The sequence below is a fragment of the Prionailurus viverrinus genome, chromosome C1 (genome assembly GCF_022837055.1).
Source record: "Prionailurus viverrinus isolate Anna chromosome C1, UM_Priviv_1.0, whole genome shotgun sequence".
Lineage (NCBI taxonomy): Eukaryota > Metazoa > Chordata > Mammalia > Carnivora > Felidae > Prionailurus > Prionailurus viverrinus.
Window position 1 is genome coordinate 203,103,867 of NC_062568.1, and position 26,643 is coordinate 203,130,509.

At 54.3% G+C, this 26,643-nt stretch overlaps 1 protein-coding gene across 3 annotated transcripts; it reads right to left on the reverse strand.

Moving 5' to 3' along the window:
• Nucleotides 1-1,906: 1,906 nt before the first annotated feature.
• On the reverse strand, nt 1,907-26,372 carry FBLIM1 (filamin binding LIM protein 1). 3 transcript variants are annotated; one of them, XM_047872357.1, is made up of 9 exons: nt 26,255-26,370; nt 25,824-25,969; nt 20,466-20,735; nt 13,951-14,120; nt 13,329-13,446; nt 10,872-11,041; nt 7,714-7,892; nt 6,815-6,932; nt 1,907-3,728 (listed from the first exon to the last, which is right to left on the reverse strand). In XM_047872357.1, the coding sequence occupies exons 3-9, from the start codon at nt 20,713-20,715 to the stop codon at nt 3,615-3,617; spliced, it is 1,119 nt and encodes a 372-aa protein (XP_047728313.1). In that variant the 5' UTR covers nt 20,716-20,735; nt 25,824-25,969; nt 26,255-26,370; the 3' UTR covers nt 1,907-3,614. The 3 variants fall into 3 exon arrangements, with proteins under 3 accessions (XP_047728313.1, XP_047728314.1, XP_047728315.1); XM_047872358.1 differs by lacking the exons at nt 25,824-25,969; nt 26,255-26,370 and adding an exon at nt 25,354-25,427; XM_047872359.1 differs by lacking the exons at nt 13,329-13,446; nt 13,951-14,120 and having other exon boundaries at nt 26,255-26,372.
• Nucleotides 26,373-26,643: the final 271 nt, after the last annotated feature.

Sequence of the window (26,643 nt, forward strand, 5' to 3'; positions counted from 1 at the left end):
CTGATGGGGAGGATGACCTCTCAGGACCCCTACGTCACTTTATTTTATTCTTTTAAATTTTTTAAAAGTTTATTTTGAGAGCGAGAACGGGGAAGGGCAGAGAGAGAGAGAGAGAGGGAGAGAGATAATCCCAAGCAGTCTCCACGTCGTCAGAGCAGAGCCTGATGCGGGGTTCAAACTCACGAACCGGGAGATCACGACCTGAGCTGAAACCAGGAGTCCAAAGCTTAACTGAGCCACCCAGGTGCCCCTCAAGACTCCTACATGACTTTATCAGCCCCCTCCCTGTCTCCGAGCATTAAATATATTCACGCATATATTTAATTGCAAAATATATATAACATTACGTGAATCATCATAACCATTTGTAAGCATGTACAGACAGTTCAGTGGCTTTTTTAAAGCACCTTCACACTGTTGTCCAAGCACGGCCTCCAATCATTTCCAGAACTTTTTGTCTTGCAAACTGAAAGTCTGTATTCGTTAAATAACTCCCTCTTCCCCCTCCCTCCAGCCCCTAACTGACCACCCTTCTTTCTGTCTCTGTGAATTGGGCTACACTAAGTACCTCACAGAAGTGGAAACAGACAGTATTTGCCTTTTTGTGACCGGCTAATTTCACACCGCAGAGAGCTCCCTAGAAGTGTCCCCTCCTGGAGTGATGTACAGCCCGGAAGCCTGAGGCATCCCCAGAATTCCATCCACATATCATTGCTGGAAACACACCCAACCAGAAATAAGCTGGAGCACGAGGAACCACAGCACAAGGTGACATATTAATGATAGGAAAACCTGAATGGAACCAAACCTGGTGACTGAAAAAGCAAGGGGGCCCCTGGCACACGAGAGCTGGCCTGGCCCTCACAGCTGGGCTGAGCTGCGCTCCTCTGGTCCCCCTGCTCACTGTAGTCGTGTCCTGAGCACAGCGGCTCCCGCTGCAAAACTGGCCAGCACCCTCCCCTGTGAGCCGCTGCCGCCTGCCTACCAGCCCTGGCTGTCGCGCCACCTCCTGGATGTAAATGAATCAAGCCTCTCAGTCTGTCACCCCTGCTTCCTGACGGCACACGTGGGGGCACTCTCACTGCTCCGAATCCTCCCCCAAATCCCTCATTGCCAGCCCGCGTCCTGGAGTCCCCCCGACCCAACACCTGCGAACTGAGACGCCCTACAGTTCTCCCACGCCGTGTGGCCTCCAGGGCTGCAGCCAAGGATGAGAAACCCAGCTTTGTGGACTGCAGGCCTGTCTCCTGTCTCCCCCCCCCCCCCCCCCCCCCCGCCCAGGCCTCTGATTGACAGGCATCCACAGGACCCTCCAGGAACGCTAAGTGCTGCTGGCCAGCCCCGGGGGAGAACCCTCACCAGCCCAACACTTCTCTCTTTCTGGCACAGGGATCCTCTTTGATAGAGGCCAGCATTGTTCTCATTTTACAAATGGGGAAATCAAGGCTCGGGGCGGCTGGCTTGCCCACACCCCTCAGTAGCAGAGGCCAGGTCTGAGCACCCCCCAAGGCCAGAGCTCCTTCCCACCACGCACTCTTCTCTCTGGAGCTGTCCTCCCGACACAAGCCCAGTTGTTAGAGTGAGGACAGAGGATGAGCCAGCTCACAGGGACGGGGGTCCTGCTCTCGCGGAGACAGCACATCCCCCGGGCGAGCGCTGACTCTGCGGAATGATCTGGTGGCTCCGGAGGACCTCCCGCAGCAGAGGCTCCGCTCTGGGCACCCTGCAGCCAGCCTTGCTGGGCGCGAGGAGGGGCAGGATTTTCTCCATCTGCTGAGCCGAGCCCCAGTTTGGGGGCACCTGAACGATCATGCCCCACTGAGCAGATGCCCAACAGACATTTTTCCAGGTACGACCAAAGGCCAGCGTTTACCTGGGTGAGATCTTGGTAGGAACACAGACAGACTTCTACTAGGTATGCGTTTATTTTCACGTGTAACAGGAAAAAACATAACTAGCACATCACCATGTGACTGCGGGATATATTGCATAGCACAGGACTAAAGTTTGAAGTAAGTAAAATTAAAAAGTAGGTGTGAGTCAAAGGAAATCTTAAGGAAAAGAGGAGAGCCTCGGTTAGGACAAAAATTGTGGAGGCGGTATGGGAGGGCCCCGAGTGTGGGGCTCACTCCCCAAGCTTTGAGTAAGAAGCTGGGCTCTGCTCTGAGGCCCCTAAGGGGCTCTACAGAGAAACCCCGCTCCCCGCTCTCGTTCTTGGAGCCCAGGGCATCCGCAGAGGAGCGTGTGCTGCATCCAGATGACCCAGGGAGGCAAGTACTTTGTTTCATTTGTTCACGCCCTACAGAACGTCTTAGAAGTTACAAAGCAACAGGAGTGCCTGGGTGTCTCAGTCAGTTGGGTGTCCGACTTCGGCCCAGGTCATGATCTCACCGTCCGTGAGTTCGAGCCCCGCACAGGCTCTCTGCTGACAGCTCAGAGGCTGGAGCCTGCTTCGGATTCTGTGTCTCCTTCTCTCTCTGCCCCTCCCCCCACTAGCACTCTGTCTCTCTCTCTCTCTCAAAAATAAAATGAAAACACTCAAAAAAAAAAAAGTTACAAAGCAACAAAGTGATTTGATTTTCCTTAAAAGGGAAGGAGAATCTTCTAGGTACAGCCTTGAGGAAGCAGTGGTCATAAGGCAGCCTGCGTTGGAGGGTCCAAGTGGGACTTGGGGGCGGGGCATAAACAGGGGGGCTGAACAGACAACCTTGGCACTGTCCTTGGAGGAGTGCGTGCATGTGGGGGGGTTTGTGTGCACGGCCCCCGTCAAGGCTGTAGGAGGAAAACTCAGAGTTCCTGGTACCCTGTTCCCCAGCAAACTATTGGCACTTCATCAATGTCTGTTGAATCACTGTCGCACATGGGAGAAGCGCCAGAAGGCAGGGCAGAGGGGTTGCTGACGTCCTTGGACGTCAGCATACAGCACCCTCTCCTCCTGCCTCTGCTGTTCAGGTTCATGCCTGAGTCTGCTGCCCACATCAGCGTGACATGTCCCCCCCGGTGAGAAGTCCACGGTTGCCACCACTAGGTCACATTCTTGTACGTTTATGAAACATTTCCTATTAAGATCCCCACCTCGCCCCAAATCCAAAGAATGTTTCTCATCATATAAATCTCAAAATTTTAAAAAAAGGGCTGTTAAAGGAGGACCCTGGAGTTCTACTCAAACAGCTCAGTCCTGCAAGCCAGAGCTGGTCTTACGCCCCCTACTGGACAGCTACAGGGTGTCATCTAAAGACTCACCCCAACTCACCCATGGAAATGGGGGTCAAGGCCAGTGCTCGAGAGGGGCACGACCCTAGGAGATGGGAAACCTGGACATGATGTTCAAGGTATGGAAGCCTTCCAGAGCCCAGAGGGCAGAAGGAGGAATGGGAAGTCTGAGGGGCACTGTCCAGCAGCCTTGGAGCTGGGAGGGGGGTGGGGCTGGGGTGGCTCAGCCCCTCACGTCCCGGACATGGTGGGCAGAGCTGCAGGCTGGCCCCTGTCATGGCTCAGAAGGAGAGTGTGCAAAAGTGGGTCAGAAAGGCAAACCGAGTCGGGAAAGGTCCTCCCCCCCGCCCCCAGTCCAGGGCTAGTGGGCAGCTCACGGCCCCAGGGCCCAGCGGGGGCCCTCAGCAGCACCCTGCAGCACTCCGCTCCACGTGGCATGGCTTGCAGAAGAGACGGTTGTTCAGCGGGTAGCAGCCTTGGTCTGTGGGCTCCACAGACAGGAGGGTCCTGCAGTCCTGCGGGAAACGAGGCACAAGTGGATGGACCCCAGCCTGAGCCCTGCAGCCCGGAGCCCGCACGGGGCGGGGACTCCCCCAGCATCTGTGGATGAATTTCACTGAACGAATGTACTCCCTAAGGGCCAGGGAAGCCTAGGGGCACATTCGATGCGGGCTTTCAGCCACACAGAGGTGTGAGTGATGAGGGCAGAGTCAGCTGAGGGGAGACCTGAGGACACTCGGAGAATCACGGACACTGAGGGATGATGGAAAGATCTAGAAGGGCCTTAATGAGCCCAGCAGCCCTTTGAGAACATAAGCTCTGTGAGGCCGTAACCCCGTTTACCGCTAGGTTCCATCTAGACCAGAGACTAGTATACCACACGCATATGATAAACATCTGCTGAAGGAGTAACTGAATCTAGTCCAGTCGCTTCATTTTATAGATGGGGAAACTGAGGGTCTGGGGAAGGACGGGCTTGCCCCAGACCAGAGAGCTGGTTCCAGAGCTGGGACAGGACAGGTTTCCAGGCTGAGTTCAGTGGTCTCTTTTTGCTCCCCTGTCTGCACGGCTTCAACACTGGTACAAACTTTAATATTTCTTATTTTTCAAATCACCAAAGGATTTTGGATCAAGGAGGATGGGGATTCGAGCCCAAACCTTGCCCACCTTACCATTCTGCCACAGCCCATACCTCATCGGGGCCTCACCTGTACACACACTGGAGAGGGACAATGGGAACAGTTGATGTCCAGGGGCCTGGCTCAGGGCACGGCTGGCATCCTCTGGAATCCGCATGGATCGATCAGACCAGAGGGGCTGGTCCCCAGAGAGACAGCTTGGGTCCTGTTGGGTCCTGGCTGCCATCTGGGCCCAGCACAGCCAAGGGAGAAGGGCGCCCTCATGTGTCTCTTCCCTGAAACTGCACCTCAAGTCCCACAGGGGACTGCAGGCCATTTAATGCCAAGGATCTGTGCTATTTCTAATGGCCACTTGTTTGGTATTCCGAGAGTACCAAGTGTCCAACCTAAGGTCCCCAAGGGCCATATGTGACCTCTCATGTATGTATGTATGTAATCTCTATACCCACCGTGGGGCTCGAACTCAAGACCCCGAGATCAATAGTCACATACTCCCCTGACTGAGCCAGCCAGGTGCCCCTGACCTCTCCTAATTTAGAATCAAGTGAGGAAACACCCCTACTGACTGAGTCACAGTCTGCGAGGGAGCTGAGGGGTGGTGGAAAGCTGGCTAGACCCGAGTCAGACGGACAAGGGTTGGAACCACTTTTCTCTGCCTCAGTTTATCATCCCTCACCTGAGATGGCACCTTGAAGCCCATTTCCCTCCCCTTCCCCTGAAATGTAAGTGCCAGAGTCTGAGCTGACTGCTAGCAGCAGGGGGATGACACTCATGGCCACCTTCGCCAAGCTGACCAAGGGCACGCAGGGAGGGCCTATTTGCTCACCGGCCAGGCTCAGGGAAAAGTGAATCACCACTGGGCCTTAATGAGGGCTAGGGTGGTGATAACAGCTCTTGAATGACATCATTGTTCTTTCAAGATGTGTTATCAGCTGGACCTTGAACCATAACCAATGCGCAACATAACATGGGCAATATGTCAACTCCTCTCCAAGCCCCCTTGCACCAGCAGTGCAAACAGCCTCTTGGCTCCAAGCATGTGTATAAGTAAGTGCAAAATAAAATAAATGTTTGGAATTGCTCACGGGCTGATTAAGAGATCTCCTCTGAGACGCTCAGAGATTTCCTCTGGGACACCCCACGGATGGCACCCATGAAAGTAGCTACCTTTGTCCCCATCCCCAGAGACGCCAGATCCATCAGCAACATGGGGGTGACAGAGGAAGCGCCAGGGGAGGCCTCTGAGAGCCTCCCCAGCAGGACTGACTCCGTAATTGCAGAGTCCAGGGGCAAAGTGCAAAGCTGAGATCCTTGTTCAAAGAGGAAGCACTTCAAGTCGGTGACAGCAGAGCTCGGAAGCAAGCAGGGGACCCCACTGAGCGGGAGACCCTGTGCAACTCGGGGGGCATTTCTTGCTGGGGCTACAGCACCGCCTTGAAGCAGCCTCCCCATCTCAGCCTCACTCCACCCTGTAGCCTGAGGTCCAGACTCCTTAGCTTTGGCACAGGAGGCCCTTTTCTTTCCTCTGGCCTCATTGCTACCACACCCTTCGGCACATTCCACTACAGACAAACCTAAAACCTTCCCCTGCTCGGATTCTTCAGGCTTGCTTGTGCCACTGTGGGGTTTTACAGGCCTGCGCCTCTTTTCTGGACTCTCTCCCCCCCCCCCCTCTCTGAATGCCTGGCCAACTCCTGCTCATCCTGTAGGACTCTGGTGAAGCATCGCCTCCTCCACAAGATCGCCTTTGATTCCACCACCCTGGTTGGACTTGACCACCGCCTTCTTTGTCCCAAAGCTGATTTGTACATGCTCTTTCGCCTGGAGACGATGTCTGTGCCATGCGTCTGCCCAGCATCCCTCCCTTCGCTAGGGTTGTAGCAACTCCTGTCTCCTATGGTTCTGCTTTGCTGGCCCCAGGGGTAGGCAATCGTAGCCCCGGCCAGTGATTGGTCCAGAATGGACATGTGACCCAGGCTGGGCCAATCAGAGCACTTCTAGGGACTACACCGGTTCCCTTGATGAGGTTTCTAAGTTGGAAGATGTTAAAGCTGGATCATCGGTGGCCAGGCATGTATCCGCCTCCTCACAGAGGATGTTAGCCCACAGGAAGAGGAAACAAAGCAAACACACAAAATAGGCAGGACCGAGATGGAGAGTGAGCCTTGATTATCCGATCAATAACCTCACCATCAGCCTTCCCATGAGATTCTCCTTGAGGAAAAGCAGGATGACCTTGGTTTTTATCGTCTCTCGGAGCTTTCATTATTAGACACTATTTGCAATTATCTCCATTCTTATTTGCCTTCGCTACTGAGCTGTGAGCATTTGAGAGCAGAGCCCCCACCCTGACTGGTCACCGTGTCCCAGTGCCCAGCGCAGGCCCGGCACCCCGCGGGCTCTCGGCAGGGCTCCGGGGCCGTGCGGAGAGCGCGTCCCCAACTCCTCATTGCCCGACTCACCTCGCACCTGTAGCAATTTTCATGGAAGTTCCTCCCCATGCACTCGATTTTGAAGGCATCCTTCCCGTCTCGAGGGATGATGGGGTTCTCACAGATGCTGCACACAGGGGCGAATTTCCTAGAGGGAAGGGAACCCACGCTCGAGGCGCTCAGCCCAGGACCGCAGAAATTAGCTGTGGGAGCCGGGGCGGCTCTAGTTGGCCTCCGGAGCTATTTCAGATGTGTTGCCATGTGACTGCACCTGGAGCCACAACCACAAACGCCTCTTTCTTCCTGGCAGGAGCGGATGGAGAGTCCTGTGTAATTAGACCCGGCTTCCCAGGGTATAATCAGCTCGAGCCAAGGAAGTGACTGGGGGAATGTTTGAATTTGAGAAAGCAGAGAAATCTGCTGTGTGTTCACTGGGGCTTAACCCCGTTTCATTTATCTTGTGTTGTGGGTCACTGTTTTTTTTTTCCCCCTTCTTTTTCCCTTTCTTTTTAACAGGCACAGCTGCCCTTGTGCAGTGAGCAACTCCAGGACAGGGGCTGAGCCTCAGGCAGAGCGTGTTCTAAGGCGAGCTACTGGGGTCTGGGGGGTTTGAATCGTAGCTTCACACTTATCAGCTGGGAGAATTGTCGGCTGCCTGCCTCAGTTTCCACATTGTAAAACGGAACCCTTCAGAGTACCTGCCTGCCTATTAATCCCCAGGCTTGGGGATAAAAGGGCCTAATCCACGCAGAGCGGCTGGCCCGGCGCAGGTACCCAGAGCATCAGCTGCAAGCAGGTGTGTGGGACAGGCCACCTGGTTTCTGGGAGCCCAGAGACCGCAGGAAAGCTCTGCTCCGGCCCCGAGAGCTCAGGCTCGGCGGCTCTGCTCTGGCGGGGCCCCACCCGGTGCTCGGAGTCCCCTCCCGTACCTATAGAAGTCGTCCAGGCAGTACACTTCATTCTGGTTGTCCAGGGCAAAGCTCTCGTCGCCAATGCACCGGGCACAGGTTACACAGGTGAAGCAGGTGGGGTGGAAGGCCTGGCCCAGGGCCCTGATGATGTGTTCCCGGACCACCTCGCCACACTTGCCACACTTCTCCAGAGTGTCCTGGGACAGAGGGACACCGCCTCAGAGCCATCCCATGGGTGTGCCCACTCTGAGCCAGAAGGGGTTTCTGGCTGGCTACCCACAGGGGCCCAGAAGGGCAGGGGTACAGGAGACGGGCTCAGCCTGAAACCATCACCCCCAAACCTCTACCGCTGCTTAAAATGAGTCGAGCTTGGCAAGGTATCCTTGGCCCACAGTGAGGAATCCTGCCAAGAAGCTATTACCGCATTTTTTGTTACTAAGACATGCTTAGGGCCCGTGTCCACTAGGGCCCATGGGAGAAATCTCTCTTAAACCTCAGAGTCAGGAAGAGGAACTCCTGGAAGAGCTGATATGCTATTGACCTTGTAGACAATAAACCTTGAAACTCTTAACCTTCTCCATCAGGCCACTTGAAAGCTCAGAGTCAGATTCCATGCTCACCTGGAGGAATTCCACCTTTAGGAATGACTATAGGGGTCTTTTATTCATGTATTTGGGGTACTAACTTTCCCTCTGGTCTCATCTCACTTTCTACTTTGATTTTCCTCTCTTCGATATATATATATATGTGTATATATATATATATATATATATACACACACACACATATATGTATAATATATATAATATTATATATATTATATGTAATATCATATATATTTATATATTATATATTTATATATTGTATCTATGTTATATATTTATATATTATATATAGAAGATATTTATATTTATAATATATATTAAATTAACTATGATTTAAATTTTAAATTAAATAAATTTAAATAAGTAAATTTAAATAAATCAATTTAAATAAATCTAATATAAATAAATATATAAAAATATAAATAGATAATATATAAATATAACATATTTATAATATATATTTATCAAATTAAATATTAATATAAATTAAAATATAAATATATTCATATTTATAATACATAAACATATAACATATAAATATATAAATAATATATAAAATGTATAATATATACATACATTTTGATTTAATGTTTATTTTTGAGAGAGAGAGAGAGACAGCTCATGAGTGTGAGTGGGGAGGGGTAGAGAGAGGGAGACAGAGGATCAAAGAAGGCTCGGGCTTGAACTCATGAACTGTGAGATCGTGACCTGAGAGCTGAAGTCGGACACTTAACCGACTGAGCCACCCAGGTGCCCACGATTTATTTTTAAAGTTTACTTATTTATTTTGAGAGAAAGAGAGAGAGAGCATGAGTAGGGGAGGGCAGAGAGAGAAAGGGAGAGAGAGAATCCCAAGTAGGTTGCGGAGCCTGGCCCTGGGCTGAATCCCACGAACGGTGAGATCATGACTTGAGCCTAAATCAAGAGTCAGATGCTTAAAGGACTGAGCCACCCAGGTGCCCCTCTGATTTCTTTATCTATCTTTTACATTTTATTGTGGTAAGAACACTTAATGTGAGGTCTACCCTCTTAACAAATGTTTGTGTACAACATCACTATAGGTATGGGTATTTGTGCATTCTTACAAGCTGCCTCAAATCCCTTCTGGAATGAGGATTAAGGGGGTGGGGAAGGGAGGAGGGAAGGAGGGAGGGAGGGAGAGAGAGAGAGACAGAGAGAGAGAGAGAGAGAGGGTACTGAGCAAAGATCCTCCAGCCTGTCCACCTTCTCACCTCTCTTCTAGGCAGGTCTCTTCTGTTCCTGGCTGTGCTCCTGTGTTTATTTAACCTGAGCTCATCTGGACAGATAGGTATGTTTGCCTGAGCTGCCTATAATCTGCTTGTATTTGGTGGGGACAGCACTGTCCCCTCTCCGTGTCCTGGGGGCCTCCCTCCCCTCCCTAGAACACTGCCCGAGTCTTCCTCCTGCCGCTTCCAGCTGTCCTCCACTGTCACGGTGATGGGGGTCAGAGGGATGGGGTGGGGATGGCCTGACTCCTTGCTGCTCCCACCGTGCGCCTTGCTGGCTGTGGTAAGACGGAGACTGGCCGAGACTATCATCAGATCATTCGGGTTTTCCTAGATTATTCCAGCTCCAAATAGTCTACCTCCTTGAACCAGTAGTTTTCAAACTGCGACGTGTACCAGAATCACCGGAGAGACTGTTAAAAGTGCAGATCGCCAGGTGCTACCCACCGGCAAGAACAAGGTGAGGCCCGCACACACCCAGGTGACGTGTCTGTGAGTGGTCTTTATGCCACACACCAGCGAGTTAGCAACTCTAACCTCGTGGCATCCAAACCGGCTCTCCCAGACCGCATTTGGTACCCAGAGGTGACACAGATTCCCATCAGGCTGTGCACTGGAGCCTGTGGCTTCAGGTGAGATAGCAGACCACGGACAGGCTCCAGAACCAGATGGGTCTGGGGGAGCATCCCGGCTCCACCGCCTTCTGGACGGTGACCTTGTGTGGCAGGCTGGGTCAATGCCCCCAAGACATACAGGTCCTAATCCCTGGCACCTGTGACTACTTTCAGGGGCAAAGGAGATGGCAGATGTGATTGAGTTCATGGTCCTGACATGGGGGGATTGCCCCGGGTGGGCCCTAAATGCCATCCCAAGGGTCCCTGTAAGGGGGGCGCAGAGGGAGATGTGATGTCGAAGAAGGAACCAGGACGCTGAAGCAAGATGCCACCCTGCTGGCTCTGAAGGCGGGCAAAGAAATCAGAGTCTGCAAGGGATGCTGAAGAGCGGGAAGAGGTAAGGAAACAGATTCTCCCCTAGAGCCTCTGGACTTGCCTTTGGACTTCCGACCTCCAGAACCGTAAGAGAACAAACAAGTGTCGTTTGAAGCCATCAAACAACGGTTGCGGTAATTTGTTAGAGCGGCCACAGGAAACTAATACACCTTGGCTGAGCTCCTTCCTCTCTCTGAGCCTCAGCTTCCTCGTCTGGGAAGTGGGTCAGTGGTGCCTGCCTCCCAGGATGATTGCGGGGAATGAAATAATGGGACGCCTTCCAAGTGCCCAGCACAGCGCCTGGTACCTGGAGGCCTAGCCGCAGGGGGGGTTACCTGGTAGCAGGATTCACAGAGGGGCCGCCCGTCCTTCTGGTAGAAGCTCTGCCCGGCCAACTGGCGGCGACAGGTGCGGCACGTAAAGCACCGGGCGTGGTATTGCCTCTTCATGGCTTCCACGGCCAGCTCTCGGGGGGACACGGTCTTGTGGCAGAAGGCACAGACGTCTGCGGTAGAGACACAGCTTGTAAGCCCCCCGGTCCCGGAGTACTGCACCCAGGCGCCCCCCGGAACAAGGCCCTGGGGGTCGTGAGTGTGGCCTCATTTCAGGAGGAGCAGTAAGAAGGAATGCGACCAGCCTCTGAACGCCTAAATCAGGGCCGCCTGGCTGGCTCCATCGGTGGAGCTCGCGACTCTTGATCTTGGGGTCGTGGATCTGAGCCCCACACCGGGTGTAGAGATGACTTAAAAATAAAATCTTAAAGGGGCACCTGGGCGGCTCAGTCGGTGAAGCGTCTGACTTCGGCTCAGGTCATGATCTCAGGGTTCATGAGTTTGAGCCCCGCATCAGACTCTGTGCTGACAGCTCAGAGCCTGGAGCCTGCTTCGGATTCTGGGTCTCCCTCTCGCACTGCCCCTCCCCTGCTTGCGCTCTGTCTCTCTCTCTCTCAAAAATAAATAAACATCAAAAAAAAAAAAAAAAGGAAAGAAAGAAAGAAAGAAAGCAAGCCTAAATCAAAGAACACAGCATCAAGGGGCGCATGGGTGGCTCAGTCAGTTAAGTGTCTGGCTCTTGATTTCCGCTCAGGCCATGATCTCGCGGTTTGTGAGTTCGAGCCCTGCAAAAGGCTCTGCACTGACAGCATGAAGCCTGCTTGGGATTCTCTCCCTCTCTCCCCCTGCCCATCCTCCTCCTCTCTCTCTCTCTCTAAAAATAAGTAAACATTAAAAAAAGAGGAACACGGTCAGGACAAATGGGTTGCCATCTGCAAAAATTTAAAGGAGGGTCCACCGTGATACATTTATACCCAGACAATTCCAAACGTATCAGAGATCTAAGTGTGAAAAATGAAACCACAGGACTAGAAGAAACCAGAGAATTTATTTCATAACCTCGGGGTAGAGAAGGCTTTTGGTGCATGGTAAGCACTTAATAGCTGCTAATTAAATGGGTAACACACGGGGCCAAGGAGGCTGCAGGCAGTCACGCCCTCACCGGGTAGCAGATGGGGAGGACCGCGGAGGACAATCTCGCAGAAAGATCAAAGTTACGAATGCACCTACCCTTTGCCCACAGCATCTCCTCTCCCAGAAATTCTCTCACAAACCTACACACAGGCAAAATGACCTACGTGCAGGGCAATTCGTCTCAGCCTTATTTGTCACAGCAAGAAACCACCTAAGTGCCCATCCGCAGGCGACTGGTCGAATGCATACGGCAGGGCCCTGGGGAAGAATACTATGCACCTGTGAAAAAGGACCCCACTTTCTGTTCTGATGTGGAACGAGCTCTAAGATGCTGGAAGGAAAGAAAGCCAAGAGCAGAGCAGCCCAGAGTTTGCTGCTATTTGTGGAAAAACGGGCAGGGTTGGGGGGGGGGCCACCTACTTGTATTTGCTTGCGTATGCATAACCTATCTCGGGGAGGATATGCGACACATTGACGACAGAGGCTGTCGATCTGGCAGGAAACTGGGTGACACAGGGATGGGGGCAAAGGGGAGGCTTTTCACGGCGCGCCTTTTCCCGCTTCTTGTTTTGTCTGCGTGGGAACATCGTGTGTTCAAAACACCAAACGGTGGAAAAATTCAAGCCATTCTGCTATCACAGCACATTTTGCAGAGCAATATTTATTTATTTGCTTATTTTTAAATGTTTATTTTTGAGAGAGAGCGAGCGAGCATGTGCGGGGGAGGGGCAGAGAGACAAGGGGACAGGGGATCTGAAGCAGGCTCCACGCGGCCGGCAGAGCCCGACGTGGGGCTCAAACCCACAAACCGTGAGACCGTGACCTGAGCCGAAGTCAGACACTCAGTCGACTGCACCACCCAGCTGCCCCTATTTATTTATTTATCTATCTATTTTAAAGTTTATTTTTTTATTTTGAGAGAGAGAGAGAGAGAGAGGAAGAGTGAGTGAGCAGAGGAGCAGCAGAGAGAGAGGGAGAGAGAGTCCCAAGCAGGCTCCGCACTGTCAGCGCGGAGCCCGACGGCAGGCCTTGAACTCAGGAACCGTGAGATCGTGACCCGAGCCAAAACCAAGAGTCAGACGCTTAACCGACTGAACCACTCAGGTGCCCCTTGCTGATCAATATTTAAATGGATTTCAGTTATAAAGGAAAAAGGTTAAGGCAGTAAAAATAAAATCGATGTACAGTTCTAAGGCCCACCACTGAACCGTGAGTGGAGACAGATGCTGCGGCCGCTGCTTTCCTCCTTTCCCACCTGGAAGCTCATGCTTGTGCAGTGAGGGCCCCCGGGGACCACCCAGAAGCCTTCCACGCCTGAGCCTGTACCTGTGGATGCCTCTCTCTCGTGGAAGCCAACAACAGGCTCTTCTGGGGGAGGCGGCAGCTCTTCCGAGGGCCTGGGGGGACTGGGCCGAGGCTGGAGTGGAGGCCTCTCTTCCAGGGACTGTGGGGACATGGAAGGGAGGGCAGGAGAGGTGACATCCAGTGGGGACCGCACACGGGCCTCTCAGCTCTGCTCCTCCTCTGGTGGCACTGGGCACAATTAGCCCCACAGCTCAGAGGAGGAACCAAGGCGCAGAGAAGCAAGCGACCTAACGTCACTCAGGAGGAAGGTACCACCGGGGCCCAAAACTACTTCCTTCTGAGGAATCGCCTGGAATCGTTTTTCCTTGGCCTGGAATCCCTCCCATTTCTACAACGGCCTCTGTTAAGGGCAGAGGATTAAAAATATCTTCTCAGAGCTGAAAGGGGTACTCGAGCGGAAAGAGGGTGGGGAGCCCCTTCTCCAGGGACCTTGAAAAACATGACCAATTTTTAGCAGCTTGAAAGCTTCGAAGAGGGACAGCCCTCAAGCAGGAGCAACCTCCAGGCTTAAGTCCCCGAAAGGCGCAGACTAGCCCTCGCCCTCCCTCGGCCCCCGGGGCTCTGTCTGGGGGGCCGGCAGTACCTGTGGTGGGGGTGGGGGTGGGGGCAGGTGCAGCTGCTCTAAGTCCGAAATGAGGGAGGCCCCCGTCGGGGCAGGGGGCTCCTCATCAGGGGACGGCGGCGGAGGTGGGAGGAGGTCCAGGTCCGGGAGCGCGTCCTCGCCATCCAGGGTAGGAGGAGGGGGAGAACACCCTGCAACCAAAAGGGGAGAGAGGCTTGGAGGGAGTCTCTCTCTGCAGGTGGGCAGAAGAGGTGTTCGCTTTCCCAGAAGGCCATGCAGCGTGAGGGGCTAAGAGCTCAGGTCCAGGGTCACCGAGACCTGGGTTCTGCCTCTGGCTCTGCCACTGACTTGCTGTGGGTCCTTAGGCAAGAGACTCAATCTCTCTGGATCTGTTTGCTTAGTTGAAAAATGGCTATCAATCTTTGCGGGCTGTTGTGAGGGTTAAGTGAGGGGGCAGGTAAAATGGTGCAGGCCCCCAAAACAGCACCTGTCAGAACCCTCCAGAACAAGGGTGCCGGGGTGGCTCCGTCGGTTAAGCGTCTGACTTCAGCTCAGCTCGTGATCTCACAGTTTGTGGGTTCAGGCCCCGTGTCGGGCTCTGTGTTGACAGCTCGGAGCCTGGAGCCTGCTTTGGATTCTGTGTCTCCCTCTCTCTCTGCCCCTTTCCCACTTGCTCTCTCTCTCTCAAAAGTAAATAAAAACATTTTAAAAATGTGTAAAAAATTGGCATCCCTTATTCCTTTTTGCTTTTTTTCCATGTGGATACTAGAATATTATTTTAATTTATTTTTTAATATTGTTAATGTCTACTAATTTTTAGAGAGAGAAAGAGAGAGAGTGCAAGACGGGGAGGGTCAGAGACAGAGAGGGAGACACAGAATCCGAAGCAGGCTCCAGGCTCCGAGCTGTCAGCACAGAGCGCGACGCGAGGCTCGAACTCACGAGCCACGAGATCACGATCTGAGCCTAAGGCAGATGCTCAACCGACTGAGCCACCCAGGTGCTCCGTAGAACATTTCAAAATAGGAGGCCTGCATTGGTAACCTGCTTTGTATTTTCATTGGCCAGTGCTGACACAGACCTTTTTTGGATCTTGATTCAAAAGATAAATCATCTCATGAATTCTCATTTTGTGGATAAAGAAGAGTGAACTATTCTACTGAACATGCAAGAAATATACGCAAGATACAACACAAATACACGGTATACGGTATATAAGAAAAGACAGCAAACCTTTCATTCTGCTATAGCCCAACACTTGAAAGGTATTTTTATGGCATGTCAGGGAAAATTAAGAATGGAGAGAGTATTAGATAATGGCCATCTTTGGACATGCACCCTGAAGAATGCGGTGCTGAAATGACCCAGTAACTGGGGTTTCCTTTAAATTACTTCACAAAAGTTATCAACACTAGCCAAATTATGGAAGGAGTCCAAATATCCATCGACGGATGAACGGAGAAAGAAGATGTGGTATGTATACACACACACACACACACGCACGCACGCACGCACACAATGGAATATTACTTGGGGATGAAAAAGAATGAAATCTTGCCATTTGCAACAACGTGGATGGAACTAGAATGTGTCATGCTAAACGATAAAAGTGAGTCAGAGAAAGACAAATACCATATGATTTCACTCATGCGGCATTTAAGAAACTCAATAGATGAACATAGGGGAAGGGAAGGAAAAATAAGATAAAAACATAGAGGGAGGCAAATCATAAGAGACCCTTCCTTTTTCCTAAAGTTTTTTAATGTGTATTTACTTTTGAGAGAGAGCACAAGTGGGGGAGGTGCAGAGAGAGGGGGGGACAGAGGATCCGAAGCGAGCTCTGTGCTGACATCAGCGAGGCCGATGTGGGGCTTGAACTCACAAACTACAAGATCGTGACCTGAATTTAAGTCAGATGCTCAACCGACTGAGCCACCCAGGTGCTCCAAACCATGGGAGACAAATACAGAAAACAAACTGAGGGTTGCTGGAGGAGAGGTGGGTGGTGGGGGGGAATGGGCTAAATGGGGGATGGGCATTAAGGGGGGGGACTTACTGGGATGAGCACTGGGTGCTGTAAGTGATGAATCACTAAATTCTACTCCTGAAACCATTGTTACGCTATATGTTAACTAACTTGGATTGAAATAACATTTAGAAAAATAATAAAAAAATAAATCACAAAAGAAAAGTAAAAAAGAACACAGAAATGGAATAGACGATACAAATGTGGCAAAATCTAGGGGCGCCTGGGTGGCGCAGTCGGTTAAGCGTCCGACTTCAGCCAGGTCACGATCTTGTGGTCCGGGAGTTCGAGCCCCGCGTCGGGCTCTGGGCTGATGGCTCAGAGCCTCGAGCCTGTTTCCGATTCTGTGTCTCCCTCTCTCTCTGCCCCTCCCCCGTTCATGCTCTGTCTCTCTCTGTCCCAAAAATAAATAAAAAAACGTTGAAAAAAAATTTTTTTTTTTAATGTTTATTTATTTTTGAGACAGAGACAGACAGAGCATGAACGGGGGAGAGTCAGAGAGAGGGAGACACAGAATCGGAAACAGGCTCCAGGCTCTGAGCGGTCAGCCCAGAGCCTGACGCGGGGCTCGAACTCACGGACCGTGAGATCATGACCTGAGCTGAAGCCGGACGCTCAACCGACTGAGCCACCCAGGCGCCCCTGAAAAAAAATTTTTTTTAAAAAACAAACGTGGCAAAATCTTATCAACTGGTGATACTGGATCCAGGATAAGCAGGATTCCCCTAGCTGCTCTATTCTGTGTATGTTCGAAAATTTCATTAAAAAAAAAAAAAAAAAAAAAAGAACCAAATAGCAAACGCTAGTACATACCCAAGAAAAGCACCCGGCATGAAGTCATGTTCAAGGTTAGAGCAGCTTAATGCCTGCAGGGAAGGCTGAGGTCCGCGCGGTGGGGGGTGGGGGGGGGGGCCTGGATCCCAGGGCTCTGCACAGGGAGGAGGAGGAGGGCTGGCTCTGCTCTGTCCAGGAATGCTCACTATACTGTGGGGGTGACCTCCACCCCTCCAGGCTGTCCTGTCGAGGCACTGCCCAGCTTCCCTGGAGGAGGCGACTGGGGGTCAGGCCCTGAAAATCCTCTGTTGGCTGCCATGTGCAGGGACAGCACTATTCTTAGTGCCCCAGGGAGAGAGCCCCTATGTCTGGGGCACAAGGCAGGCCAGGCCTCACAAGGTCAGACTCCCTTCACACCCATGGAAAGCAGACGGAAAGTGCCTGAGGCCCTGCCCCCTAAAGACCTGGGCTCTGTCCCATTCCCTGCTGATTCACGGGGGCACCTCTCTGGGCTTCAGGTTTCTTGTCCATTCGAGAAAGATAATGAGCCCCTTCTGCTTTCTCCCAAGGACTGAGGGACTGTACAGATGGGAAGATTATTCTAGACCTGTGAGTAAGCCACAGAATCATCTGGGGGCTTGCTCAAAGGCAGATGGTGAGCCCCACCCCCAGAGCTTCTGACTCAGCAGGCTTGGGGGGAAGTGCCTGATAATTTACATTTTTGAAAAGTTCCCAGGTGAAGCTGCTGGTTCAAAGGCCACACTTCATTTTTTGTCTAAGTTTATTTATTTTGGGAGAAACAGAGACAGCACAAGTGGCAGAGGGGTAGAGAGAGAGGGAGAGACAGAACCCCAAGCAGGCTCCGTGCTCTCAGCACAGAGCCAGACACGGGGTTCAAACTCACAAACCGTGGGATCCTGACCTGAGCCGAAACCAAGAGTCAGATGTTTAACTGACTGAGCCTCCCAGGCGCCCCACAAAGGCCACACTTTGAAAACTAGTCTTTCAAAGGCACCTGGGGGGCTCCGTCGGTTAAGTGTGTGACTCTTGATTTCGGCTCAGGTCACGATCTCACGTTTCGTGAGTTCCAGCCCCTCATCTGGCTCTGTGCTTACAGTGCAGAGTCTGCTTGGGATTCTCTCTCTCTCTGTTCCTCCCTAGCTCTCTCTCTCTCTCTCTCTGTCTCTCAAAATAAATAAAAAAGAAAGAAAGAAAGAAAGAAAGAAAGAAAGAAAGAAAGAGAAAGAAAGAAAGAAAACCAGTCTTCTACTCCCCAAGCTTCTCCTGCTTACTGCCTTTGGGCTAGAACAACAGTTCTCAAGTGTGGTCCCCCCACGGAAGCATCAGCATTACCTGGATATGTGTAAGAAATGCAAATTCTCTGGCCCCACCGCAGACCTGCTGAATCAGAAACACCCGGGGTGGGGCCTAGCCGGCTCTGTTTGAACAAGCCCCTCATGGAGCTGAGGCTGCTCCAGTGTGAGAGCCTTGCTCCAGATGAGCTCAAGTGAGTCAGGAACCGGATCACGGAGAGGCAGAGGCACGCTCAGGCCTCTCCCGGGACCTGCCTTCTGTCCCCAGCCAGGATAGGAATTCAAGACAGAGAGGGGCTTGAGGCCACCAGGCGGGTGTGCAGAGGACCCCGGGCGATTCTGTTCGAGTGGCCACGAGCAGGAAGAGGAGAAGCAGCTTTTTAAAGAGAAGCCGAGGGGCGCCTGGGTGGCGCAGTCGGTTAAGCGTCCGACTTCAGCCAGGTCACGATCTCACGGTCCGTGAGTTCGAGCCCCGCGTCGGGCTCTGGGCTGATGGCTCGGAGCCTGGAGCCTGTTTCCCATTCTGTGTCTCCCTCTCTCTCTGCCCCTCCCCCGTTCATGCTCTGTCTCTCTCTGTCCCAAAAATAAATAAACGTTGGGAATAAATAAATAAATAAATAAATAAATAAATAAAATAAAGAGAAGCCGAGAAAAACTGACTTCTGACTGTGAGCTGGTGCATCCGTATAAGTGCAGCGAACATCTAGAGGGGAGTGGGGACCGCTGCCAGGATGAAAGGGCCAAAGAGACGTGTGTGGATTGCCCAGGGGACAAGTACTGGATGGGGCGTCAGGGGACAGCCTGCAGCAGAGATGGCTCCCGCTTTGTGTTGTGTGCTCAGACCAGACTCATGACCAAGCTGCTCACCTAGAACCTGTCTCACTCAAGTGAGGCCGAACCCCAAGATTCCCCGCGCTCTGCCCGTTTGCCAGTTTGGCAAGCAAAACGGCCAAAACGGCCGCTGCTAGGCACCCCTCCCAGGCTCTGGTTTTGTTGCCACAAAATCCACCCATCCCAGGATCCGATGACCCATGAAAACGTCCTGGAAACGTTGGCGTCTGGGCATCTAAACTATGTTTCCTGGACTCCCTCTCCTATGCAGAAGGGACGTAAGTTTCTTCAACTGGATCACCTGTCCTGATGTGTGAATTCCGGTCATCGTGGTCCTGGTTCTACATGGAAGCACCTGGAAGAGGCTGTGTTCTTGTGATGTGTGGTTAGGAAGGAAAGATCGGTTCACAAGGTTGGGTCGTATGAAGAGGCGTGTTGCACGAACGTCCGTGCATTCCCACACGTGTATACGCGTGGCCCTTTCTCCTGCCCCTTTCTGGCCACCTGGAATTGGCAGTTCTACTGGTCTTTAGGTGGTTTGTGTGGTGATGGACGCACAGGGCTGCCCTAGCCTTGCTCGGGGACAGCAGGTCCCAGGGGGGCCTCCGGAGGGTTGTCCTTGATGTCTCTTTGCGTCCCGATTCCACCTGGTGTCCCATTAGTCAAGACATCCCCCTGCCCCAGGCCCCTGGATTGTCCTTCTTCCTTGTTTCTACCCAACCAACAGCTGAGACTCCACGGAGTGGCAGGGAGAGAGGACCGGAAGGCTCTCTGTCACCACGGCGGCAGAGCCAGGCACAAGGTAAAGAAAAGCCATTTATGATGCAGATCCGTTCTGTGATGGGTGTGTCATATACACGACCAAATTTCCACTTTCCAGAGCAGGGAACCAAGCGAAGAAACAGCTTGTGTAAGACCACACAGCACGTGAGTGGCAGAGCCCGCCAGAGAATAAAACCCCCTCTGAGGTCCTCCGACACGCCCGATGCATTCCTGCCGCAGGGCCTTTGCACTTGCTGTTCCTCGGGCCAGCTCTATCCTGTCATTCAGGTCTTATCAGAGCTGAAATGTCACCTCCTTGGAGAAGCCATCCTGACTACCCCATAAAAAGTTGTACTCCGCACCTCTTCACCATGTTTTATTTCTGTACAGCGCTTGTGTCTCCCCAACATCATATAATTTTGTCATCCGTTTCCCCCGCTAAGATTTAAGTTTCCTGTAGGCTGAAAGCCTTGTCTTCCTTTACTTGTCCCCAGTGCCTGGCCCAGAAAAGTAACAGCAGGTAACACATTTAACACTTTCTACGTGGCAGGCGGTGGCCTCAACGTATGTTTTACTTCTTCCATTCCTCACAACAACCCTCTGAGGAAGGTACTATCATTACGCCCACTTTATAGATTAGGAAACTGAGGAACAGAGAAGAGCCAGGATCCAAACCTAGGCAGGTGGGTTTGCGTCTGCCTGGCACATAGTAGGTGCTTGATGAATGAATGAATGAACGAATGAATGAATAACGTCAGAGTCGGCCCCTTCCTCCCCACCTCAGTGCTGCCTCTGAGCCAACCTTCTGCCCAGCCCCCTCACCCTCTTACCTCCATTGGAGAGCTGAGATGGTACAGCTGGCCCTGGGGCTGCGGCCTTGGCAGGTGGAGTCCAAAGGCTGGGCCTCCCTGCCGAGCCAGCCCCGGGTGCCTTGGTGGGAGCAGGGGGCTCCCGGGAGCGGCCAGGCCGGGCCTCGCAAGCTGCCCGCCTCACTTCCTCGGCCACAGCCTCATCCCGACGCGGGGGTGCCAGCGTGATGAAGACAGACGAGGCGACCCTCTTCTCAGGCTTTGAGGCCATCGTCTCCGCTCCTGGTGGTGCTGGGGACAGAGCGGGGCACAGGCTGGGGCAGGGCTTAGGGCACAGGGATGTGCTCCACCTAGACAGACAGACATCCCCAGGGCATCGAGCCTCCCTTCTCCTGACAAGACAGGAGCAGCCGCTCTACTGTGCCAGCGGCCCGGGCCAGCCCCACCGGAGACAAAGGGCCTGGGGACGTCCTTTGGGGGAGGGTGGGCGTCCACCAGGTGACTTGGCCGCAGGGATAGGACCCAACGGTCCTGACCGCCCCTCCCCCGCCAACCTACACACCTGGGGGAGCAAAGGGCAGCCCTGCCCTGCTCACCTCACAAATGATTAATTCTCCTCAAGTGCGAGGCTCCTGCCGGCCCTCTGGCTCCCCACCCCTGGTGCTGGTCCCAGCCCAGGGCCCGGCCTGCCACTGGGCCACACCCCAGTTACCTCCCTCCCCTGGGATCCAATTCTCCTGGGAGGGAGGAAGTTCCGGGGGTCCAGGCCAGCTCTGCTGGGGGAGGGAGACAGCGTCAACTGTCAGAGCACAGGGGCGGGTTCCAGGAGGCAGAAGGGGACAGGAAAAGAATCAGAGCTGCCGTTGATCAAGACCTACCCTGGCCGCACTGCCCGAAGCACTTTCTGCCCCCTCACTTCTAAATCCTCCCAGCTGTTGGGGGAGAGGCACTATGACTATCCTGACAGATGAGGAGACAAAGGTTCAGAGAGGTAAAGTCACTTGTTCGGGGTCACACAGCAGCGGAGCTGGGATTTGGACGCAGGGCCCAGGCTCTTGGCCACTCGGCCCTGCCACCCTCTCCCAGCCCAGCCCACAAGCCCGCATCCTTCTCTGTCAACCTCTGTATCCAATCAAGTCTTGATTGTATCGTCAGACTCTCTCACTCTGTCCCATCTCCAAAACCAGGCCCTGGTTCAGGCAGGGGTGGGAGCCCCAGTGGTCTCCATTCCTGCCTCCTGCCCTGATCTTCCTAGAGCATAAGTCTGTCTCCCTGTTACTCAAAAGCCTGCCATGGCTCCTACTAGCAAATTCCTCTGGCTTCAACTTCTTTTTTGACCACCCTGGACCATTCGCCTTTTCTCGACTTTCTCTCTTACCTGCCTTGGTGTGTTTCCACCCCCTGGTTTTCCTCCCCTGCCCCTACCCCAGGGTGAACGTCAGTTTTTTCAGCTCAGACATCACCTCTCCACGAAACCTCCCCTGATTCCTGACCCTCTCCCTGGGGCAGCTGTCTGCTTCCGCAGGGTGATGACAGCCCATCACAGGACATACTGGCTCACGGTCACCATGTCTGCTCCTACTCCCCAAGTGACTGCATGTGACTTCAGCTATGCCCGCAATCTTTGTGACCCAAGTCCAGAGCGGGCATCAGAGCATGAATCTGGGAGCAGAGCGGCATTCCTGATGTCAAGGGCCCCATTTTCCGTCTCCCAGGTTGTGCCTGCAAACAGTAACCTCCAGGGCCAAGGCTGAGGGGGGCCATGCGGGTGGGGGGAAGGCAAGTGACCACATTCCGCCAGGAGGACTCCTCACTGGGCTCCCAGGGATGAAAAGCGCCCCTTCTTTCTAACTCACTCTGTGGCTGAGCCACTCTGACATGGCCTCAAAGCCATGGAGAGAGCCATGGAGAGGAGAGTTAACAGAGACCCAGAGAGTGAATCTCAAGAAGTGGGGCTGAGGGCCCCGAGGGACCCTAATGACAGACTTGGAGCCCGAGTGGCCACTCACAGGGCCCCCTCTGTATCTCAAAGCCACTGGCCACCTGGGTCTCTCTTGGTGACTGACGGAATGACAGCAGCAAACACAATACATGCCCCTCAGTTCCTCTTAAATTGGTTTACACGTTTGGTTAAAACATATAGCTCAGTCTGATTAATAAAAATATCCGTTCTGAATAAGGAACCCAACATAGGAAGAGAGCTTTAAAAGTTCTTCAAAAGTACCTTCCTTTGGGGGCCCCTGGGTGGCTCAGTCGATTAAGCATATGACTCTTGGTTTTGGCTCAGGTCATGATCTCACGGTCCCGTGAGTCTGAGCCCCACGTCAGGCTCTGCACTGACAGTGTGGAACCTGCTTGGCATTCTCTCTCTCCCTCATTTTCTCAAAATAAATACATAAATTTAAAAAACAAATGAAGAAAAGTACTGTCCTTTTGTTTCTTGTTCTGGAAGTGATGTCTGGAAGTGTATAGACTTATGTGAGCTGATATAAAACCATATGGTTTTGGGGCGCCTGGGTGGCTCAGTCGGTTGAGCGTCCGACTTCGGCTCAGGTCATGATCTTGCGGTCCGTGAGTTCGAGCCCCGCGTCGGGCTCTGTGCTGACAGCTCAGAGCCTGGAGTCTGCTTCGGATTCTGTGTCTCCCTCTCTCTCTGACCCTCCCCCGTTCATGCTCTGTCTCTCTCAGTCTCAAAAATAAATAAACGTTAAAAAAAATTAAAAAAAAAAAAACCATATGGTTTTATCCTTTGCCTTTACACTTTGTTACGAGTTTAAGAGTCTATTTTTGTAAGCGGTTTTCAGAGATTTACATCCAAGAAACAACAACAATGGCACTTGTTGTGTGCCAGGCACCGCGGTACAAGCTTTCTGAGTCTCAAAACGCACCTGAGTCGCAAAACAGCCCGTTACGCCCCCACTTTACAGGTAGTGCCATGTGAGGCCCCGAGAGGTTAAGTGATTTTTCTAGGCCGTCTTGGCAGATGCAGAATTCTAAATGAGCACCACTTGACCCGAGTCCCAGGGTGTCCTTGGACCTGAGATGCCACACTTTTCCTTCCCTGGATGGTATGGGGGCCTCCAAATCCTCAGCCTGTTCTCACCCCAGCGTGGCCCAGTCCAGATCTATTATCCTGTGGTCAGTCATTCTGGGCTCATCCCCAGACAGAATGCTGTGGATGCCCCCTCCGCCTCCCTCCCACCCTGCTCTGACCCCCACTCCGCCCCAGCCCACTCCTCTGGGAAGTCAGATCTGTGGGTTTCTCGGAAAACATTCAAGGCAAACGTCCTAGTTGTGAGGCCAGATGTTCACAGCTGGGCAGCTCTACCCCCCCACCCCCACCCCTCCCTGCGGTTCCGGGCAGGGACTTCTTTGGGGCCCCGGGGGAAGGGGTCGAGCTGGGATTTTCAAAAGCCTGTCAGTCAGGCCCAGGGCTGCTAGGAGAGGGAGCCTAGGCCTCCCTCTGGTCCCACTGCCCCCAGGTCACCGCAGAGCGGGGGGTGGGGGGGGGGTGGGGGGGGGTATGTGTGAGAAAGCTCCCTGTGGGGCTACTGGCCAGCAGCACCCAGGGGACCCTCCTCCCCCATCCTTCCTCCCGCAGAGGGCGAATCTGAGATCCAGTTGGGTAAGCGGAGAAAGTGGGAACAAAGGGAAAGAAAGTCATTTCCTGTCAAGAGGAAGGAAGGAGGCTGAGATCCAGCCAGCCAGCCACCCAGCCCGGCTTTAGGCTGCAGCCCAGGGCAGGGGACAGGCTGCCTGAGCTGGAGAGCCTCCCGGTAGTGCCCCCCTCCTTCCCTTCCTTCCTACTCCTTCAAACCCCCTCCGAAAAACTCTGGAACCACCTGTAAGCTTTGTTCTTTAATACTTTGACCAAGCAATCTATGCTTGGTTCAGAATTAGATTTGCGGAGGTTGGAGGGGTGGTGGCAATGAGACGGTGCCCACCCCCACGGCTGAGGACCCCGCAGCCTTGGGTAGAGGCTCCCCTTCCCCCTCTCCTACCTCAGGGAAGCCAAGGAAGCACACGGAGCTGGATTCACACCGGGCCCCACCTCTTTCCTGCTGGGTGACCCTGAGCAGGTCACTGACCCTCTCTGGGCCTCAGTTTTTTCACCAAGTGAGAATTAAAAAGGTCTGTCCTGAAAGGTGGTTGGCAGACAGGGCACAAGGAGAGAAGGTGCGGGAGATCTCGGTACTAGGTAGGTGCCAAGAGCCAGCTGGTTATCCAAGCTCCTGATGAGGAGAAGCCCCCAGCCGCTGGGCTGGCTTGGGGGGCCTGGGAGGACCCGACTTGACCTCCGTCGTTAAGAGCAGGAATCTGGGCGCTGCCCAGGCTCTTCCCGGGGTCCTCGGGGATGGGCCGGAGGGGGATCCACGCCAAGACGCCCCCACGGCACACCCCTTCCCAGCCCACCCCCACCCCCCCAGGGATTTGAGGCCCAGAGAGGGGCGGCCCTGGGGCCCCTCCTCTCCCCTCGCCTGACCCGGGCTGGGTAAAGGGGCCCGGAGCTCCCCCGAGCTCCGGAAACCCGGCGCCCTCCCGCAGGCGGCCAAGCTGGGCGACCGGCCGGGTCACGGTGGGGCGCCGCCGGGGACTTTAATTCGATCCATGTGCGGGACGCTGTCCTCTTTGTGCGGGAGCTTCCGCCCTGCCCACCTCTTCCCCTGGCGCCCCTGCTCCCGGGCAGGGACACCGGTCCTCCCCCGGCTCCGGGGACAGAGACTGGGGGCTGAGACGGGAGGCGGCCCCCCGGCCCCCCCCCTCCGGAGCGCCGGGGCTGGGGTCCCGACCCCGGGGGGAGGGGAACGTGGGGCGGGGGGGAGGGCTCCGGCCACGGGCGGCCCGCGCTGTCACCTGTGTGCGGCCGAGGCAGGGACGCAAGGACAGGATCCCCCCTCGCCCCGCTTACCTGCGTCGCCCGCGCCCCCAGCGGCTCCAGTCCGACGCCCGAGCGAGCAGAGCCGGGAGCGGCGCGGCGCCTCCCGCCCCCTCCGCCCTCCCCGCCCCCTCCGCCCTCCCCGCCCCCTCCGCCCTCCCCGCCCCCTCGGCTCCCTCCGCCCCGCCGCCCCGGCCGCCTTACCATAAAAGGTGAAGCTCAGGGGGAGGGGGCCCGGGGTTCCCGCCGGCGGAAGCGGCCCCTACCTGCCCCCCCACCTGCCCGGCCTCGCCCCGCGCCGCCCCCGCCTCCCGCCCTTTGTTCCCTCGACCCCTCCTCCCGGCTCCAGGGCCCAGTCCCGGGGTGGGAGGCCTCCCCCCCGCTGCCCACTCCCCTCCCTTTGCGCGCCCTCCGGGGTCCTTGCCCCCTCCCCCTTCCCTAGGTCACCTGGGTTGGCGGCCCCACCTGCCCGGTCGGGTGGAAGGGGGGTGGGGGGGACATACGTCGCAGTTTGGCCTCAGATCTCCTAGGGTCCTAAGAGTCAGGTGGACCTGGGTTCCAAGGCCATTCACTAACCGAGTGACCCTGGGCAGTCACTCCGCCTCCTGGAGCCTCCGTCTCTTGTCTGTAAAACGGGAGTGATGGCTGCCTGAGGATAAAAGAGGATAATGACGGTGAGAAGCACCGGGGTAGCCAGTGGTCAGTATATACTGGGCTTGGGGCTTTTTTAGGGGGTGAGCCTGGGTGGGTGTCTCAGATGTCCAGGGGAACAGGTCATCTCAGTTTGCTGTCATCACTGCTTGTGGGGATCTGTAAGCCCTTGGGTCCCAGTGTCCCCAGCCCCCCCCCCCCCCCCCCCCCCCCCCCCCCCCCCCCCGGGCAGAGGCCCCTTCAGGAAGCCGGCTAGGCAGGGCCCAGCCAGCAATCAGGTCACCTGGTTTGCCACTCCGGTTCCAGTCTCTGACTCTCTCCCACCTCCTGCACTCCCCCCACCCCCTCCTCCAAGCCAAAGTAGATAGAATTTGGAGAGGGGAGGTGTAAACAGAGCCTGGGCCCTGGGACAGGAGATAGAGCCTGGATGGGCCGCCTGGGTCCCCGGAGGCCTCGGGGAACATTGCTGGGCAAAGGAATCTGGGTCTGATTCAGAGGCAGATTGTTCTTTTGATTAAAGCCACAGCAGCTGAGGCCAGAGGAGTGCTGGACCCAGCGGCATCTGGGGGAAGAGGCCAGGCAGCGTCTGGCTTTCCCCTGTGGCCCAAGTTACAGTCGCGCTGGCCAGGATGGCTCTGGTGTTGCTCCCGAGGGAGGGGCTCAAGCGCAGGG

Coding starts and splice junctions, on each gene's coding strand:
- FBLIM1 (XM_047872357.1), bottom strand. CDS start 20,715: ATGGCCTCAAAGCCTGAGAAGAGGGTCGCCTCGTCTGTCTTCATCACG. Junction 14,121..20,465: donor ATCTCAGCTCTCCAATGGAG/GTAAGAGGGTGA, acceptor TTTTGGTTGCAG/GGTGTTCTCCCCCTCCTCCT. Junction 11,042..13,328: donor CGAGAGAGAGGCATCCACAG/GTACAGGCTCAG, acceptor TCTCTACCGCAG/ACGTCTGTGCCTTCTGCCAC.